The sequence below is a fragment of the Lissotriton vulgaris genome, chromosome 2_1 (genome assembly GCF_964263255.1).
Source record: "Lissotriton vulgaris chromosome 2_1, aLisVul1.2, whole genome shotgun sequence".
In the NCBI taxonomy this organism is placed as follows: domain Eukaryota; kingdom Metazoa; phylum Chordata; class Amphibia; order Caudata; family Salamandridae; genus Lissotriton; species Lissotriton vulgaris.
Window position 1 is genome coordinate 1,302,890,413 of NC_141687.1, and position 21,409 is coordinate 1,302,911,821.

The following is a 21,409-nucleotide window of genomic DNA, read 5'->3' on the forward strand; positions in this document are numbered from 1 at the left end:
GCAAATTTGTAGGGACTGGTAGCCCGATGTGCCTTTGCTATGTCTCAAGATATGTGCTCCAGTGGATTTTGAGTAATTTAGGTTAAAAACAATATATATATCTATAAGCCCGCCCCGGTACGCGCACTGGGACGCTCTCCAGCACGCTACGTGAGTTTGCGAGCGGATAGCTGATTTGCTCTCGGGTGTCTGTCAACATTCCAAACAGTCCGGAGCGGCCGCCGTCTTGTGTCTCGGTAGGATCGAGACACAAGAGGTGGCAAAAACAAAGGGGGAAATGACCAAAAGGGGGCAGGGTAGACCCCCCCCGACCCCCTTGGTTTGATGTGGGGGCCAATTTTTTTTTTTCGATTTGCGCGGGGGGAGCGCCTGGTACGCTCACCGAGGAGCGTACCATGGGGGAAAAAAGAATGACAGATTTTTTTAAAAATGTAGCATTTTTTTATAAATTGGAGGTAGTTCTAAAAAGACTAAAACATGGCAGATGGCGGAACCTTCATGAGGATGCACCTGATCCAAAATAACCTCAATGGTAAATTTACCCTTTTCTTGATACTTAAACAGAGATTATGTGCACACCGATAAGACACCCGTCGTCACAATGACCGCCCTAAACAGAACTTTAACATGTAACAAAAAAAAGCACAGGTGCACCATAAATTGAAATTGTGCAAAAGTAACAGTATTAATGTCAAAGCACAAATAGTGATGTCCAGAAGTCTTGTTTGTTTGATTCTTTATTTTTCAACAGAAGAAAACGAACAGCCGACGCGTTTCGTCCCAAGACGGGACTTTGACATTAATACTGTTACTTTTGCACAATTTCAATTTATGGTGCACTAGTTCTAAAAAGAACTGTTTTTGTTATTCATTTTGTTGTTTTATATTTTTTTATTATTTTTTTGAACATTTTGTACTTTTTTTGGCTTTTATGAACAATTTTATATTTTTTGGGGAATTTTTATGGGGACAAACAAAAAACAGGGAATTGTAAACGGCTCAACTGGAGCAAACAAAATCAGGAAAAAATTAAGGTTTCTTTGGGCACTTGTGGTTGTCACCAGCACGGTTGATGAGTTTAACACTTTGCTCACCATAGCAAAATGTACTCCCACAAAATATGCAAACTATTTTGAAATTTCCAAACTGGATTTGGATGTTTGGTACCATCGGCCTTGTCTCTGGTCCCAATGGAGTGGGTTGGGTACTTTGGGAGGTGCTGGGAAAAGATTGGGGAGGGTTTCTGGTCAGTTCTCTGACCTCTGCCGTACTATAGTTGTTAGGGTGCCGGCGTTGCATGTGGCGAATCATGGTGGTGTTGCCAAAAGAATATTTTTTGGCAGGGTTCCCCCTGGAAAGTACAGTGCCACAGATCAGACAAGTAACCTTTATCGCATTAACTTTCTTGAGGCCTCTTGGGATTTTAAAAAACTCCCACACAATGTGCTCCTTTGGCTTGTAGGGGGTAGTATCTTCTGGCAGGTAGCGCCTCTCCTCCTCCTCTTCTTCATCTCCACCACTGCCGTGTTGTGGTGGTCCTTGTGGTGGTGGTGGTGGTGGCTGAGATGCTCCTGCTGCTGCTGCTACTGTAGCCATTTCTCAGTACAAATGGGTACGAATAGGTCTGGAAACAGGTCTTCCTCACTTAAAGTACAAAGTGAGAATGAGGAAAAAAGGTGGGGGCTTTCATCATTAAGAAAACAAAACTGTCCTGAACCAATGAAAAGTGTTATATTCAGGTCACATGACCCGACGCGCTTACGTAGCGCGATCGTATACGCTTGGGTGCTTCCGGGTGCGCTTACGCCGTGCGTATCACGCGGACGAATCTACGCGATACGTCACGATGATGTTTTCGTTCGCGGCAACAGCGCTAACGGGACGCTCACCGGTACGCGCACCAGGAGCGCTCAAATGCAAAAAAAAATAATATATATATATATACATATAAAAAATAGTATTACATAAATATACAATATAGGATTCATTATAAAAAATATTATATTTGATAACAATATGAATTTTCTATTAAAAAACTTTGAAATTCACTGAAAAAAACATAGGTTTGAGGCCCTATATATAGTTAGGAATTAGCATTTACAAAACCTATGAAATTCACTAAAAAAAACGTAGGTTTCACACCAGTTATAGTTAGGAATTAGCATTTAAAAAACCTTTGAAAATCACTGAAAAAACCATAGGTTTCACACCAGTTATAGTTAGGAATTAGCATTTAAAAAACCTATTACATTCACTGAAAAAAACATAGGTTTCACACCAGTTATAGTTAGGAATTAGCATTTAAAAAAACCTATTAAATTCACTGAAAAAACCATAGGTTTGACACCAGTTATAGTTAGCTGGAAATTTTACTGACATAAAACCATTGAAATTCCCACGTTATAGTTAGTTGGACTCACTATAACTTGCACGTCTGCAATGCACTGCTGATGACGTCACCCATTACATCACTCATGACATGGTCAGTGACATCACTCATGACATCCCTGATGACACCATCCAGTGAATGTGTGTCTTTCTGAAATATAAATATGTTTTATATATGTATATGTAAAGGTCGATGGAAGAATAAATGTTTAAATAAGTTTGTTAATGGATGTTTTTTTGGCTTATTAAGTGTATCTTAGTGAATACATATATTAGCGAGTATTGTTTAAATATTTAAATGTTTGTATCAGTGTCTCACTTTGTGTATAAGTGGCTGCATGGGTTTTTTCAGTGAATATATATATATATATATATATATATATATATATATATATATATATATATATATATATATTACCTACTGGCGGTCGCCAGTAGGTATATATAGTTAGGATTTTTTCTCTATGGGATTTTTGAAAATTCTATGTCTAATAACTTTGGCGTTTGTGGACGGAATTGGCTGAAATTTTCAGGAAAATGGAACATTTTGTTTCTGAGCAGCCCCTGACAATTTGGGGGGGTTTCATCAAGGGGGGGCCGAGAAAAAAGGGGGGTTCCAAAACGCGTTTTTCCCATGTTAATTTCCATAGGGCGGTTGGCCTCACTTTTAGCTCGAACGGCTGAATGGATTTGCACGAAACTTGGCAAAATTGTAGGGACTGTTAGCCCGATGTGCCTTTGCTAGGTCTCAATATATGTGCTCAAGTGGATTTTGAGTAATTTAGGTTCAAAAAAAGATATATATCTGGGCGGAGCCTAACTACACATCTGATCTGATTGGCTGTCAGCACTTCATCCAAGAAGTGTTGGCAGCCATCTTGGGACCAATATACATGATAGCACCTCATTAAAAAGCATTGTAGTTAATAGAGGGTTTTAGGACTTTAGTTACATTATAAATCATTTGTTGATGGTACCATACTCGTTTTAGGAATTGTGGTGGGTTCTAAGGTGATTTTACCATGTGAAAAAACCTTCTGCTGTGATATCATGAATATTGTTTGAAAGAAAACGAATATCTCATGATTTTCCCACAGTGGTTTGGAAGGGGATCTATAAGCTAAACTGAAAGCATATTTTCTGTAAATTCACATTATCTTTCTCAGTCATGTGAAAATTAAGTCTGACATTCTCAGTAAAACATGTACATCCAACAAGGACAGAGACTGTCAGTTGATTCCTTTGTGTTCTACTGCAGCCTCCTAGAGTGTTCTAAAGAACAACTAGAGCGCTAACAGTCCTACGTATTACAAAGGTATGGCACACCTGAAGCCATCTTGATTGGAATAAAGTGGTAACTCTTAAAACATTTAATTTAAAAAGAAACAACATGAGGGGGTATATTTTGCCATAGAAAGAATGATTAGTGCTGCAGAATGAAAAATTAGGGCACATTTTGAGTGACTTCTCAAATCCTTTTCTATTTCATTAAAACATTCTGACATGCAGTCTCCCAAAATGGCCACCAGAGACAAAAGAGCCCAAATGTAGCCCAAATATCACCCAGATGTAGCCCAAGTATAGCCCAATGACAGAATGTCCCAGAGTGTTCTAAAGAACAACTAGAGCGCTAACAGTCCTACTTATTACAAAGGTATGGCACACCTGAAGCCATCTTGATTGAAATAAAGTGGTAACTCTTAAAACATTTAATTTAAAAAGAAACAACATGAGGGGGTATATTTTGCCATAGAAAGTATGATTAGTGCTGCAGAATGAAAAATTAGGGCACATTTTGAGTGACTTCTCAAATCCTTTTCTATTTCATTAAAACATTCTGACATGCAGTCTCCCAAAATGGCCACCAGAGACAAAAGAGCCCAAATGTAGCCCAAATATCACCCAGATGTAGCCCAAGTATAGCCCAATGACAGAATGTCCCAGAGTGTTCTAAAGAACAACTAGAGCGCTAACAGTCCTACTTATTACAAAGGTATGGCACGCCTGAAGCCATCTTGATTGGAATAAAGTGGTAACTCTTAAAACATTTAATTTAAAAAGAAACAACATGAGGGGGTATATTTTGCCATAGAAAGTATGATTAGTGCTGCAGAATGAAAAATTAGGGCACATTTTGAGTGACTTCTCAAATCCTTTTCTATTTCATTAAAACATTCTGACATGCAGTCTCCAAAAATGGCCACCAGAGACAAAAGAGCCCAAATGTAGCCCAAATATCACCCAGATGTAGCCCAAGTATAGCCCAATGACAGAATGTCCCAGAGTGTTCTAAAGAACAACTAGAGCGCTAACAGTCCTACTTATTACAAAGGTATAGCACACCTGGAGCCATCGTGATGGGAATAAAGTGGTAACTCTTAAAACATTTAATTTAAAAAGGAACAAAATGAGGGGGTATATTATGCAATAGAAGGTATTATTAGTGCTGCAGAAAGAAAAATTAGGGCACATTTTGAGTGACTTTTCAAATCCTCTTCTATTTCAATAAAAAATTCTGACATGCAGTCTCCCAAAATAGCCACCAGAGACAAAAGAGCCCAAATGTAGCCCAAATATCACCCAGATGTAGCCCAAGTATAGCCCAATGATAGAATGTCCCAGAGTGTTCTAAAGAACAACTAGAGCGCTAACAGTCCTACTTATTACAAAGGTATGGCACACCTGAAGCCATCTTGATTAGAATAAAGTGGTAACTCTTAAAACATTTAATTTAAAAAGGAACAACATGAGGGGGTATATTTTGCCATATGAATTATGATTAGTGCTGCAGAAAGAAAAATTGGGGCACATTTTGAGTGACTTCTCAAACCCTCTTCAATTTCATTAAAAAATTCTGACATACAGTCTCCCAAGATGGCCACCAGAGACAAAAGAGCCTAAATGTAGCCCAAATATCACCCAGATGTACCCCAAGTATAGCCCAATGACAGCATGTCCCAGAGTGTTCTAAAGAACAACTAGAGCGCTAACAGTCTTACTTATGACAAAAGTATGGCACACCAGAAGCCATCTTGATTGGAATGAAGTAGTAAGTCTGAAAACACTCAATTTAAAAAGGAACAACATGAGGGGGTTAATTTTGCCATAGAAAGTATGATTAGTGCTTCAGAAAGAAAAATTAGGGATCATTTTGAGTGACTTCTCAAATCCTCTTCTATTTCATTAAAAAAATTCTGACATGCAGACTGAAACATGCACTTTGAATACCAGCAGCAGACGTCCCTGGTGAGCAGTAGCTTTACTACAGTGATCTAATGTGCAACTAGAGTGCTAACATTCAGAATTTATGGCAAATGTGTGACACATCTGAATGCCTTCTTGATGGAACCAAAGTAAACAAGCATTGAAAATGCAATAGATCTCGCCCTCGTTTAAGTTAAAGCCATTCTGTTTGTAATGAGGTGGCTTTTTAGCTTTGCTTTTATTAGTGTTTTTTCAACTTTCATGTAAATAACATGCATCTGTATGCATATAAGTATATGTATGCATGCATTTATGTTTGTATTTATATAGATATACAGATGATATATGTTTATATATGTATGTATATATATATATATTCACTGAAAAAACCATAGGCTATAGACCATATATAGTTAGGAATTAGCATTTACAAAACCTTGAAAATTCACTGAAAAAACCATAGGTTGTAGACCATATATAGTTAGGAATTAGCATTTACAAAACCTTGAAAATTCACTGAAAAAACCATAGGTTATAGACCATATATAGTTAGGAATTCGCATTTACAAAACCTTATTTTACTCACACAAAACCATTGAAATTCCATATATAGTTAGTTGCACTAACTATATATCGCGCACCCGCAATCCACTGCTGATGATGTCACATATTACATCATTCATGACATGGTCAGTGACATCACTGATGACATCACTGATGACATCTCAAATGACATCACTGATGACATCACTGATGACAACATCCAGTGACTGTATGTTTCTGTAAAGTTAAAATATGTCTTACATATTGAAGAATGAGTGGATGTATAAGTGTCTGGATGAAGGATTTAGTAGGTGCATGACTGACTGTATGAGTGAGTGATTAAATGTGTCTCACTGAGTGCATGGGTTAGTGACTAAACTGTCTTAATTTGTGCATCATTATGTCTGTTGTTCTGTAAACTGTTGCATGTGTTGATAAGTAGCTATATGAGTAACTATATGGGTTATTGATTGGTTGCCCAAGTATTTGTATGGGAGACTGAGTGTGTGTGTGGGTGGCTGGGAGGTGTATGACTCTGTGCATAGATGTGTGAGCAGTTGATTCACTAGATGTATGGTTTCAAAAGTGCATGTGGAAACAGCTGTATGGGCGGTTGACTGTGTGCATGAGTGTATTGGTGAGTGAATGGATATCTCAGTGCTACATGTCAAAGTAAGTACATATGTAAAACACAGTACATGTGAGAGTTGACATATATAAATAACTGTGCATAAGAGCCAGTGAATGTGTGAGTGGCTGTATGGATCATTGTGAACTTGTATCAGGGATTGTATAAGAGAGTAAATATGTGTTAGTATATGTTTGAATAAGTAAAGTTTGTATAACTGTATAGTTGAGGAAATGGAGGTGTGATTGATTCTTTGCATGACTGACTAGGTGTGTGAGTAACTCCATGGATTAGTGACAGTCTGTGAGTGTCTGTTTATACTGATTGTATCTAAGGTTATATTAGAGTCTGAAGAGGTTCATCGTATTATCACATGAATGATATCATCAGTGATGTGATCAGTAATGTCAAATGAGATGTCATCAGTGATGTCATTTGAGATGTCATCAGTGATGTCATTTGAGATGTCATCAGTGATGTCATCAGTGATGTCACTGACCATGTCATGAATTATGTAATATGTGACATCATCAGCAGTGGATTGCGGGTGCGCGATATATAGTTAGTGCAACTAACTATATATGGAATTTCAATGGTTTTGTGTGAGTAAAATAAGGTTTTGTAAATGCGAATTCCTAACTATATATGGTCTATAACCTATGGTTTTTTCAGTGAATATATATATATATATATATATATATATATATATATATATATATATATATATATATATATATATATATATATATCCCAAATCAAAGATTTGCCTGTGAAGGAAGAGCCACCAAACAGGTAAGATTCTGCTGCAATCTTTATTTTGGAAGCAACAACGGAGGGGATGTTCAGCAGCAACAATTAAAAATAAAGTCCAGCCTTGACGCGTTTCGTGTCAACCACTTCCTCAAAAGGCAACAGACTTGTGAGCCAAGGCATCATTTTGTCGGCACTGCTTTAATGTTATTTCACTTCGCCCCAGTGGGCGTGGCCATCCTGTGGCCTTATGGAAGCTGTAGTGTCAACTCTTCCTTCAGTGAGTTGCGTGCCTCGGGATCACAATGTCAATCATTATTACCACAGTGGGTTGTGCGGCAAGAACACTCGTATCCGTTGCTGTTTCTCACCTTCCAAAAGTCCTCAGCACCTTATTTCCAAATGCGGCGGCGTTGGTTAACGTCTCCACTGGTGGGATGTGAAACAGCCCAGGGGCTCAGCTCCGCGGCTCAGGCAGGCCGCTAAATTCCAAATCAAAGATTTGCCTGTGAAGGAAGAGCCACCAAACAGGTAAGATTCTGCTGCAATCTTTATTTTGGAAGCAACAACGGAGATGTTCAGCAGCAACAATTAGAAAAAAAGTCCAGCCTTGATGCGTTTCGTGTCAACCACTTCCTCAAAAGGCAACGGACTTGTGAGCCCAGCTTTTATATATATATATATATATATATGTGATCAAGTCCGGGGGTTACCGGACGAAACGCGTCATGTTTGCCTAAAAGGGAAAAATAAAAGCACTTTGATACCAACTTGCCGTGTGGTCCGCGTCCTGATTTGGAGCCGTTTGAAGCGGTGGAGTCGGGAGTTCGTTTGGCATATAAATACAGAAATGATTTTGTTGTAAATATTTATATTTAGTCATTACAAATGGTACGTATGTGACCATCACTATTTGTTCACTGGAAAAGGCCAATAATTGAATGAGTGTATGATTAGAACACTGTCATGGCCCATTGACTTACAGTTTTCAGCCTCCACTCCAGAGCTCTTGGGCGTGCCCATTATAAACACCCTCCCACAACCAGAACTCACCCAGACACCTAAATGCGACTCAGCTCACATGTACCATTAGAAAATCCAGTATCTCAGCCTTTTAGATCCTAGACTTCTTAACCTTGCCAGTTGTATCCTCTACTCCTTTTCACTCTATAAGCTTAAGTGCACTGGTGTATTACAAGATAAGAGCACCATTTTGGTTATCATGCGCAACACCACACAAGCACCATTTTCCATGTCATGTTTCTCGCCCTCAGTGATGTTCTATAAAGAAATTAAGTTGGAGAATCTTTGCCAGGACTTTTTAGAGAAACGCATTCTAATGAATTTACCCTCCTATTTTGGGTTTTAAATTTAATTTATCAACTTGATTACATTTTCTGAAAGAGATACTTGGGCAATTTCACGTATTACTCCTTTGCAGATGAATGCCAATGAAAATTGAACGGGAGTTCCCTCTCCATGAACTGTCCTTTCAGAAGTATATTTATTTAGCCTTTTTTACTTGGATGTGAAACATCTAGTTCTCGCCATCGCAGCTGTACTCAAGTGATTACGTTTTCAAGGCCAAGCAGTCATTGATTTCCATTGACATGAATATTCTATGAACCTCTCCCGGAAAGCACTTGAGTATGTACTAGTTGTATTTATTAGCTACTGTAAACCAAATTTATCCACCAGATTATTTTTATTCTGTTATCATCCTGAATTGAAAAAGCAACTCGTTTAACACCAGAATTAAATTTACACGTATTTTGAAAGCAGTAGATGCTAAGATGGCCGGCCAGTGGTTTCAAATCTCACTCAAATACCTTGCTGTTCTTTTTTGTAGGTTCATGGATGTTTTTAATGAATAAAGTACATCTTAAACCACTATGTGGCCTGTTAGCACTAGATTTAACGCTGACAAGCTGGTGCAGGCTTGTGTATGCAAAGTATGTGCTATATACAGCAAGCTTACAAAAAGTGGCTGTACATAGACAAAACTTCAGCTTGCACCCATAGGCCAGTTTGTCTTGTTTAACTGCTGAGACCGAGATTCCCATTGCTGTGGTGCCAGTACTGGCTTAAGCAGCCACGAGTGTGAATTCATAATTTGGGACTGAGCTGAGGGGGCATCTTCCCACCTAGGATACCATTAGGCAGTGGCAGCTCCTCCACTAAGGCGGAGGAGCTCCGCCCAACTGTTTTTTACCAGTGGAAAAGGAAAAAAAAAAATGATAATATTATGTTATCATTTTATTTTCCCTTTGTCATGCAGCTTTACTTGGAGTGGGTAAGGCAGTGCTTAGCTGTCGGCCTCCTGGGGTCAGCCAAACAATCATGCACACTTTGCATGTTCCTCACCAGGCTGCTTTACACATCCTGGGGCCTTATTTATGAAGGCCTTGCGCCGCAGGTGCGTCACTTTTAACATGGGAAAAAGTGACGCACCGGCGGCGCAAGGCTTTCATAAATGAGGCCCCTGGTGAGGAACATGCACAGGCTTCCTTTCCCCGTTTGAGCACCGATCCACGGCGCTCAGACCAATCACAATGCTGCATTGCAGCGTTGTGATTGGCTCAGGGGAGCCTGTGCGTCATTCTGAGGGCGAGGCGGCGTTCCGGCAGCAAGGCAAGTCACATTTAAATTTATTTTTCAACCTGCCTCACCTGTGCTACTCAGTGGCAACCATGTCTGCCAGTGAGCGTTCATGGAATAGGAAGTTTTTATTGCATCATATTTTTGGCCCTAATTTAAAATTCTCTGTTGAACAAAAGATGTATACTTCAAGCAAATATAGAATATGGTTCTCAAGACTTACACCTGGAGTACCTCCTAGACAATATTTGAGACCACCTGTTTGAGGGTGTTGATCACTGATATTGTGTCCTTAGATTCTGGTAATGTGATTTGTAAACTCGCCTGTGAAAAGAAACTGCAAAGGAAAACGTTATCCATTTAAATGTGACTGTTAATATTGAGATGTTCGGATAGTCCTGGTGTGTTATGATAATTAGCTATTGTTACAACTATATTTTGCCGGATTTGTTTAATTCGAATATTTTTGTTTGGGAAAGGCACCCACCATCTTAATGGCTGTGCTAAAGTAGGCACATTCTCCGTCCAGCTTCCCCACACCTCTGTACTATTGTGCCTCATAATGTGCTTATGTAGGATCTCTTCAGATGTCCATACTTTATCAGATTTTCTATAAAAGGTAAGGTTGAGGGAGCTACAAGTATGCCTTTGCCCCGATGAAATCTGAACCGAACACACACTTACTTTTCAAAGTCACGTCGACACTGCATGCATAGCAATGACTAATTGTGAAGTGCTGATCTAAAAAAGATAAAAGCCTTGCCAACCTTGCTTCCACCCTTACAGGAAGTGGCTGACTATCAGATATGCTCTTCAAAAGAGCATTACATGTCGAACTTGCACAGCATTCTTATTTTCTTAACTAATGTTCCTTCGTTTGTGATGTAAATAGGCAATTTATGTCAAAAGCACGCACTCAATAAACTTACTTTAGCAAGAGCCTCTTCATATATTTTATCTGTTACTAAATAAAATTGCAGTGTTGCCCCTCTTGTTTATTGAGTGAGTGTGTGTCGCCTGACTACTGCATGTGGAGGCTGATAGTCTGTGTGAGTTGAGATGTTACTCCTGTATGAACTTTTCCAAACCAAGCAAAGAAGCGTCCTATTGCTCATATGGGGCTGAAGCGGATTCTGAGAAGTCTTGGGCAGCAGTGAGCATGGAATGGTTACCGAGTGTGCCACGTTCAGCAGCAGTACTGCACAGGGAAGCAAAATGGCCTTTTCCACACTGAATCTTTTTGTCTACACTGAACCGCAGTGAGGGAGCCCATAGCAATTCTATTGTCTCGATGTATATTGTCTTTCGACTAATTCCTCTTTTTTTCCCATTGTTTCGAATGCATATTCCAATTTTCAAATTAGCTGAAATCATCCTCTATATGGTTTACTTTTTACTTCTGAATTTTCATCTTTTAAAACCGAGTATTTTGTTGCCACCTATTCGCTCATTGACTGCATGCCAATGCCTCCCTCAATTCGACGCACATATTTTACTAGTCAAATGCTACTTGTGGCATGCTATATTTAAGCCCTTGTCACTTAATGCCCTCGCTCATCAAGCTCATGGTGAGTGATAAGATCCCCCGTTTTATGGCCTACAGATTGTTTTGAACCTGTGGCGACAGGGCCGGCCTTAGGCATGTGCAAGCTGTGCACCTGCACAGGGCCACCAAATCCCAGGGGCCACCACATCAATATATATCCTTAATATAATAATCCTCTGAGGATGGATACATATTTGTGTGGGGGCCCCTGTCAGGGATTTGGTGGCCTCTGGCTCTATACAACTTCCAAACACCATGACACCCCCTCTTCCGGGGCCCCCTACCTACGCTCCCTGCCCAGGGCCACCATGAACCTAGAGCTGCCCCTGGTGGCGACATTGAACCCTATATATTTGGTCCCTCGTATGTGGTGTTAGACACTTTTGAGACCCAGCCTAGAGGTGATGCGAACCATTTTTAGGCAATGTGATTTTAAACAATGCAAACATATAGTTTACTGATAATTGACAATCTATATATATAAATGTTATGTAAAATGTATCATTATCTTAAGCTGCCACTGTTCAGTCACGGGTATTTCTCGAGGAAAGGGATAGGATGATGAGAAATAATCAATTTATGGCGTTAAAGTATTAAAGAGGACATATCAAAACATAATTATTGCATGGAAAATGTTTGTGTGCACACATGCTACCTTTTTGCGTAACCACTGAGACATAGCAACTTTTTAACTTCAGATAGTATTTACATTTATTTCAAAACACCCCACCCACAACATTAAGTGTTTTTACATTGTGCATGTTAATTAAGATTGCGATGTATCCCTACCAACCATATCTCGTATAAAATATTTTTTTAAAGAAAACTGTAAGTTACTTGCACTCTTCCATAAAAACTTTGAATTACAATGTATTAGATTGTACAATTGTTTTAATATCTTAGGCAGGGCTTTAATTGGGATGAAAAGAACTGGGGTGGGGGGTCTCTTAAGGGGGCATGGCTGATGTAATTAAACGTGTGGTTTAAAACATGTAAGCTAAAAATCTGTGATTAGCATTGTGTGCTCCATGACTGGTATTCTGCTGCTTCTGTCATTGCATCCCGATATATAACACAAGTAACCTTGCACACACAGCAAGGCAGGACTATTGGCTTTGTCAATATATATTAGTTGCATTATATAAATAAGCAACAACTATGTCATTGTTGTATATAAAATTGAAAATGCTTCCATTCTGAAATGATGAGACTGAAATAACTATAATTCGTCTCTATGAAGTTGCATCAAAAACAGTGAAGGGTGGCACTGCTGAAGAGTTTAGGGCCATCTAAGCACCTGCTTTTTTGAACTGCCGGTGCTGAGCACTGGTAGGACCCGGCCCATTTAAGGCTCCGCTCTCAGTCGAAATATCTTCAACATTAATGGCACTGACTGAGGAGTTTGCATGTTTATTGTCTCATGTGTGAACCGGTTGCTGATAAAAACCATCAGTTTGGGCTTTTCCTATTGTGTTATGATGTCAGTGAAGTAGGAGGATTGCTAATTGCTTTCGGAGATGGGCACTATCGTTTTTTTTTTCTTTTCACGAAAAGATGTATGTAATGAAGTCAAATACCTGTTTACCAAGAATACCCGTCTTAAAAAAAAATCTATCCGCTTTTACTGCACTATATTGATTGCAGTGTCCTGTAGACCGTACAGAAGCAGAAGCTTTGTTGTGCTCCCAGCAAAAGTAGAATGCTGATTATGAAGACTGATGGTGACTAGAATATGCGGAGTAGGATGGTGATAGTATTCTTCTGAAAAGGAATACAACATTTTGTGTTGTTTTGTAGACCCGTTGTATTTATTCGCCCAAGGTTCAGAGAGAGAGGATTGGCAACCCCACTTTTTGCTTGACTTCAGCAATTGCCTCTTTTTATTTTTTCCAAATTTAATTTACCTCAACTTTCTGATAAAAGACAAAACTATCTGATTTCATATTTAGCTGAACTGGTATTACTCGTGTACTATTGTACACAATAAGATAGTGCAGCATAATGTTTTACTTTGATGTCGAAAATAAAACTACCAACGTATTTTAGGTGGTAAAAAGGTAATGATACTTATGTAATTTGCATGTTTTACTTTTTCATCTTCTAAAGGTTGAAAACTGGTGTCCTCGCCTGCCATGGAGAACAAGAACATTAAACGAGGAGACGGATCAGAAGAACCTGGTATGAGAAAAGCATTTCTAGTTTCTTTTGTAGGAAGTATACATAATTGCAGAAAATAGCTCAATCCACCTTGGAAGGATGAGCATCTTAGGTCAATGTTATGATTGAATGCTTCTGAAGAAAATTCTATAGATGTTTTATAATATAAAATAATCCTGTACCCTCATCGCAGACAGATTTTCTGCCTTTTTTGGTGGTCCTTGATGAGACTAACCTCATTTGCAACCAATTCTGATGCATTCTCTCATGCATCTTATTCAGTAGTGACATATATTTGAGATGTCATCAGTGATGTAGTTGAGCATGTCCTTAGCTTTGAAATGAATGCTGTAATATGTGAGGTAATAATTTGTTCATGCATGGATACAAGTTATATTTACCTCAGTAAACTGGTTTTTTTAAACTGTTTTTTTTAAAAATTCAAAATGTTAACCAAAATAGCCTTATAATGTATTCATGCTCGATTACTTAAAATCATTACATAATATGGATAATTTGTTTTTACAATAGCACAGCTAAAAACGTAAGAAAATATAAGTTAGCACTCACAACTTGCTTTCTTTTCCATTAACATAATACGTTTTCCAAAACAAACATTTAGAATGGAGTACCTTTGATTTAAACTTCTAATTATAGCCTATCCACGTGTTCGTATATTCCTTTGATTAAAACATCGCTTAAGTAACCTACTTTCAGGTATTAAAAATAGACAAATGCATAACAAGTGAAGTTTGCATTTATTTTTTTACAGAGTCTGCACATTTTTCTTCTTTCCGCTAATTTGTTCTTAATTTCATGATCAAGTGAGGGCACACTGCCGAGGGGATATAGTAATAGTTTATGCTGTATGAAGTTCGAAAAACCTGTCGAGAAATATGTTTGAACATGCAGAGTTGCATAACTATTGATTACCATCCAGGCAAGTGAGCGTTTTTTCAATAACTAAGTCCACACTGCGTGATAATATTCTCATATTTTTATTAAGCAATTTTCAAAACCTGGTAAAGTGACTGGAGCATTCTTTAAGCTTGCCGCTTGGAGATTGGTCAAAGCTGCTTCCATATACTGATGTGTGTAAAGATTTATATTGCTGCTGGTTAGTTCGATCAATAGCACTTTGTTCTGGAACTGGTGTTTTATTGACCTAGGTTAGAAATAGCATTTGAGGAACGCTCTTTGCTGTGCAATTTCCTGATTTACAATTCCGAACTCCAAGCGAACATGTGCATGTTACATTGCTTTTGGTAATATTTTGTAGCAACTTGTCACGATTTTATCCAAAGTGTGTGCATCACGCCTTCAAAGCACTTCACTGTCATAACTGATTTTGGGAATTATTTTTCTATCCATGACTTTCAAAGTCGTAGTTAATATGGAACCTTTCAGCAGTTTGTAAAGACTAAAAAAAGCTGAAGTTCAAGCACATGCCTGTGCCCTCAACTGCTGGAGATGAGACAGAAATGATCGTCAAGCACCTATGGTCAGGCTCCGATAGTTGTATTATGAAACTTTATCTGCAACTTACTTTGCAGAAACTAAGCACAGTTTAAAAAATATATATCTTTCTATTAATTATCTTTATTTTTACGTAAATTGATCTCCAGATTGTTGATACTTGTGTACACATCTAGTTGGGTAAAAAGTAATTTTAGTTCAGTTTGATTTTTATAAACTAGGACCACATCTTCTGCGCACAGTGGATGAGCTATCAATTTGCCACCCAACTTTGCTGGGTGTGAATCTATTTGATCCGCTGCAATTGTAAGATATGTGTAAATTAAATAGAAGTCGGACAACCACACAGCCTTACTTAAGCCCTGTAGATGTTTTAATTTTTAATTTTATGCCATACAAATTTGTCATCTCCTATTTTGACTCTGATCTAGATATTACAATATAAAAGTTGCATCGCTTGAAGTGGATCTTCAGGGATACACCAGTTGACCAACCTGAGCCATAGTCTGTCTTGGTTACAACAAGGGGTGGTGAGGGACAGAGTCTCTGAATTAAGCAGAAAGCTCTCACCCAGTCAAGAGATCAGGGCTAGATCCAACACCGTTTTTTAGCTCACTGCACCATCCCAGTTTCAGAACCTGGCTGTATGCAAATTAGTCTGTTCCTGTCCCAGTGCACGATGGGAACAGGGCAAACCAAACTACAAAAGCCAATTCTTACACTGGGAAGGAAACAAGCTCCCGGGGACCGGTTTCTGGCATTACAGCCGTCTTCGGCCCGGTTTGCTTGAATCCTGATGGTGCAATGAGCAAGGGTCTCACATCTGAGAATACCCTTCCACGCTTAGGGTGGACAAAAATATTTACAACAAGGGGTGGTGAGGGACAGAGTCTCTGAATTAGGCAGAAAGCTCTCACCCAGTCAAGAGATCAGGGCTAGATCCAACACCGTTTTTTAGCTCACTGCACCATCCCAGTTTCAGAACCTGGCTGTATGCAAATTAGTCTGTTCCTGTCCCAGTGCACGATGGGAACAGGGCAAACCAAACTACAAAAGCCAATTCTTACACTGGGAAGGAAACAAGCTCCCGGGGACCGGTTTCTGGCATTACAGCCGTCTTCGGCCCGGTTTGCTTGAATCCTGATGGTGCAATGAGCAAGGGTCTCACATCTGAGAATACCCTTCCACGCTTAGGGTGGACAAAAATATTTACAACAAGGGGTGGTGAGGGACAGAGTCTCTGAATTAAGCAGAAAGCTCTCACCCAGTCAAGAGATCAGGGCTAGATCCAACACCGTTTTTTAGCTCACTGCACCATCCCAGTTTCAGAACCTGGCTGTATGCAAATTAGTCTGTTCCTGTCCCAGTGCACGATGGGAACAGGGCAAACCAAACTACAAAAGCCAATTCTTACACTGGGAAGGAAACAAGCTCCCGGGGACCGGTTTCTGGCATTACAGCCGTCTTCGGCCCGGTTTGCTTGAATCCTGATGGTGCAATGAGCAAGGGTCCCCGGTAGCTTGTCTCCTTTCTGGTGAAGAATTGGCTTGGTAGTTTGGTCTGCCCTGTTCCCATGATGCACTGGGCCAGGGACAGACTAATTTGCATATAGCCAGGTTCTGAGCTGGGATGGGGCAGTGAGATAAATAACGGTGATGGATCAAGCCCTGATCTTTGGACTGGGTAAGAGTGGTCTGCTTAATTCAGACACTCTGTTCATCACCACCCCCTTTTCTGTATAGTCTGTCTTGGGGCACACTATCAAAATCTGATTTAAAAATTTAAAAATGTTAAGCACAGAAAGCTTTTCATCACTAGTACTTCCTTTGACCTACCTTGGGACCACTGCCCTTGTACTTTGTCTGCCGCTACAAGCCCCTGACACCAGCGTTGGTCTCCCCCCGCAGCCGCCAGGACACCGCAGCGTGGCCACCGGGAGGGGGGGGGGGGACTACATCCCCCTAGATCCTTTGCGGCTGGACGCCGCCTACAGCCATCACTGTGCGCCCGGTGGGAGAAGCCCAGGACAAGGGCTGGACCGTTTGAGCCGTTCGAGACCGCGAGAGGCCGGGCTGGGCCACATCTCTTGGTCCTATTAATCAAGAACACGCGTCACATCCGAGCCCAGTAAGTGAACACATCTTAAAAAATCTTTACGTGGCGAATGTTTCAGAGGAAAATTATAGGATAAACCATGGCCGGAAGGGAGGGACGCGGCAGGAGGGTGGCAGGAGGAGGCTCTGTTGTAGGAACACTTAATACATTTTTAACGAGGGCCTCTTCCGTTTTAGCTCATGAGATTCAAATTACGGAGCGGAGACTCTCGATGGACCCGGTATTTTCTAAGAGGTCATCTCTGGGCTAGATCATGAATACCTCCTCACCACCAAGGGCACTACGCCTTTCTAGCCCATCACCGCCTCAGCAACTGAACAAGGGACTGTCAAGTACAGGAGAAGTTGGGCCTTGTTTCCGAAGTAATCCAACCTACCTCTAAAAACACCGTAGTATGTGAAGCCTTGGTTCACAATCAGCCTATCGTTTCGACGACCAATGTCCAAGGGGCAATCCCGAAAAGAAAGAGAGGGAGAGCACAGCAGAAGGGGCGGAATCCTAAAATCCCCAAATTAAGCAAAGCAAGTGAAAACCTATCTGCTGGGCATGATTCCACCGTGGCTAGTCCACTTCCTGTAAAAGGAACTAATATTGAAATCTTGGACGGAAGTGATATTGGTTCACCCGCAATGATGAAAGACTATTTGATTGAAATGAGTAACTTGATGAAAGTGTCGTTGGAGCCTATTCTATCAAGACTTACCTCGATCGAAAATAAGCTGGTGGAACTTGAGACATCAGTGTCCTTTGTTGTTAGTGCCACAAAGAAAAATCTGGTAATTGGTGGTCTAAATAGTGTTACTCCAAGGGTGGGCGATGGTGGGGGGCCTGTAAGGTCTGCTGTTCCAGTAGCTTTAAATGCCCACCTAAACAAAGGGGTGGGCCGTGGCCCATTCGAGCAAACTCCAGAGTTGCCTGGAGGAATAGTCCCCCCCCAATCGGTAACCCCGACGCATCAAGAAGGCCAAAGTGCTGGTCCTAGAGCCCCTCGGGGTCAGTCCCAGCGTTGGCCTATGGACCGCGGATGTATGAATGGGAAAGGGACATAGATTGTTCATCACCATCTAGATCTCCCCCCAGAGTGTGCACCATACGTGGCTGTTATGATTGGCGTCCCAACACTCAAGCAAGGGCAGACAGAAACCTATGATCAACTAAGGCAGAGGTATTCAAACTTTTCCAGGTTGAGCCCCCCCCAGCTGAATTCCCCCAGATGTTGGCCCCCCCCCACCACCCGACCGAAACCTCGGGAATCCGGCACATCACATGATCGACTGCAACGCGCACACCACGGGCCATATCCGGCAAACAATGCTCAACACAACAAGAGTGCCTAGCAAACGGCAGGCCTGTGAGTGGGTGTGGCGAAACGACAGAGGCGTACCACACAGCTCAAAACACAATCCTCCAAGGCAAAGAAAGTCATCACAACCCTCCCCATCCATCATGTACACCTTGTCATCCACCAACTCCCCCACCATTCATTCCTTCCCTCCATCTGTGCCCCATCCACATCCAAACCCCTGCAACCACTTGCAAACCCATCCACCATCCATCCATCCCTCCATCCATCATCTCACCCATCCATCCCTCCATCCACCCCCTCACCCATCCATCCATCATCCATCCATCCATCCCTTCACCCAATCCATCCCCTCACCAATCCATCTACTCTTCCACCCATCCATCCAACCACTCACCCCTTCACCCAAGCTATCCTCCCACTCATCCATCCACTCCTCCATTCATTCATCCATCCACTCCTCCATTCATCCATCCATCCACTCCTCCATTCATCCATCCACTCACCCAGCCACCCATCCCTCCATCCACCCATCCATCCACTCATCCACTCATGAATCCATCCATTGACCTCTCACCCACCCCTTCACTCCTCCATCACCTCTCTCATCCATCCACCCTCCTCAATCACCCATCCATCCCCACATCCACCCCTTCACTCATCCATCCATTCACCCCTTCACCCATCAATACATCAATACATCCATCCATCACCTCTCTCATCCATCCACCCACCGACTCGTCCACCATCCACCCCCCATCGATCCATCCACCATTTCACTGATCCATCCACCATTTCACTGATCCATCCATCCCTCCACCCATCCATCTACCCTTCCAACCATACACACATCCATCCACTCCCATCCATCCCTCCACTCATGCATCCATCCTCTCTCCCACCATCCATCCACCCCTTCACCTATCCATCCATCCCATCACTCATCCATCCACCCCCCCCCATACATCCACCATGTCACCCACACATCCACCATTCCACCATTCAACCCATCACTCCACCCATACATCCACCACTCCACCCATACATCTATTCACCCACATGGCAACATAACGGACGTCTGGTGGCCGGCTCCACCCGACATCCCTCGCTCTCCCTCTAGCTGCCTCTGTCTCCCTCGCTCTCCTTATGTCTCCCTCGCTATGCCTCCCTCGCTCTCCCTCTGTCTCCCTCTGTCTCCCTCTGTCTCCCTCTGTCTCCCTCTGTCTCCCTCTGTCTCCCTCTGTCTCCCTCTGTCTCCCTCTGTCTCCCTCTGTCTCCCTCTGTCTCCCTCGCTCTCCCTCGCTCTCCCTCTGTCTCCCTCGCTCTCCCTCTGTCTCCCTCGCTCTCCCTCTGTCTCCCTCGCTCTCCCTCTGTCTCCCTCGCTCTCCCTCTGTCTCCCTCGCTCTCCCTCTGTCTCCCTCGCTCTCCCTCTGTCTCCCTCGCTCTCTCTCACTCTGTCTCCCTCGCTCTCTCTCACTCTGTCTCCCTCGCTCTCTCTCACTCTGTCTCCCTCGCTCTCTCTCACTCTGTCTCCCTCGCTCTCTCTCACTCTGTCTCCCTCGCTCTCTCTCACTCTGTCTCCCTCGCTCTCTCTCACTCTGTCTCCCTCGCTCTCCCTCGCTCTCCCTCGCTCTCCCTCGCTCTCCCTCGCTCTCCCTCGCTCTCCCTCGCTCTCCCTCGCTCTCCCTCGCTCTCCCTCGCTCTCCCTCCCTCGCTCTCCCTCGCTCTCCCTCGCTCTCCCTCGCTCTCCCTCGCTCTCCCTCGCTCTCCCTCGCTCTCCCTCGCTCTCCCTCACTCTCCCTCACTCTCCCTCACTCTCCCTCACTCTCCCTCACTCTCCCTCACTCTCCCTCACTCTCCCTCACTCTCCCTCCCTCTGTCTGCCTGTCTCCCTCCCTCGCTCTCCCTCTGTCTGCCTGTCTCCCTCCCTCGCTCTCCCTCTGTCTGCCTGTCTCCCTCCCTCGCTCTCCCTCTGTCTGCCTGTCTCCCTCCCTCGCTCTCCCTGTCTGCCTCCCTCACTCACTATCCCTCGCTCTCCCTGTCTGCCTCCCTCACTCACTATCCCTCGCTCTCCCTGTCTGCCTCAGTCTCCCTCGCTATCCCTCGCTCTCGCTCTGTCTGCCTGTCTCCCTCCCTCCCTCCCCCTCTTCATCTCACCGTGCCTGTGTGTGCCCGGGCTGACACAGCTTCTGGGCACACACACACACACACTCAGCCAGGCAGCCGCACCCGAGCACTTCACACCTCTTTAAGAGACCATTCGCATACTAATGAGCTTTGTTCAGCTCTTAGGCCCCTGCAGCCCCACTCTGACGGAAATCGCCCGCCCTCACAGAGAGTCTCTACATCGCGCTGCACAAAGGGAAGATCGGAGTGGAGCACGCGCCCCCCCTGGGATGGTGCCGCGCCCCCCAGGGGGGCGCGCCCAACAGTTTGAAGAACCCTGAACTAAGGAATAAGACAATGTACTGGTTAAATGCTAATAGACCACTTCCCATCGATGTACAGTCAAAGATTCTCTTTGTAAGACGGGTGGATTGGGTGGGTCCTAAAAAGAAAAATTGCATGGGGGATTGTATTGTTAACTTTAAGGAAACAAGAGCTGCTGAGCATGCCTGTTGGGGCGTCCCGGTAAACCCATACTCCCTCATTCAGGTCAGGGATCTAAGTTATTTCTATTACCCACCAGACCCCCAGTTTG

At 42.5% G+C, this 21,409-nt stretch overlaps 1 protein-coding gene across 2 annotated transcripts in view; it reads left to right on the forward strand.

Annotated features, from left to right (window-relative positions):
* The window catches only part of MGAT5 (alpha-1,6-mannosylglycoprotein 6-beta-N-acetylglucosaminyltransferase), a 752,885-nt gene that overhangs the window by 367,328 nt on the left and 364,148 nt on the right, over positions 1 to 21,409 (forward strand). For both annotated transcript variants that reach the window (XM_086957066.1, XM_086957067.1), the window contains exon 6: positions 13,764 to 13,835. In XM_086957066.1, coding sequence (XP_086813192.1) covers positions 13,764 to 13,835 — 72 coding nt within the window. The remainder of the gene's footprint in view (positions 1 to 13,763; positions 13,836 to 21,409) is intronic.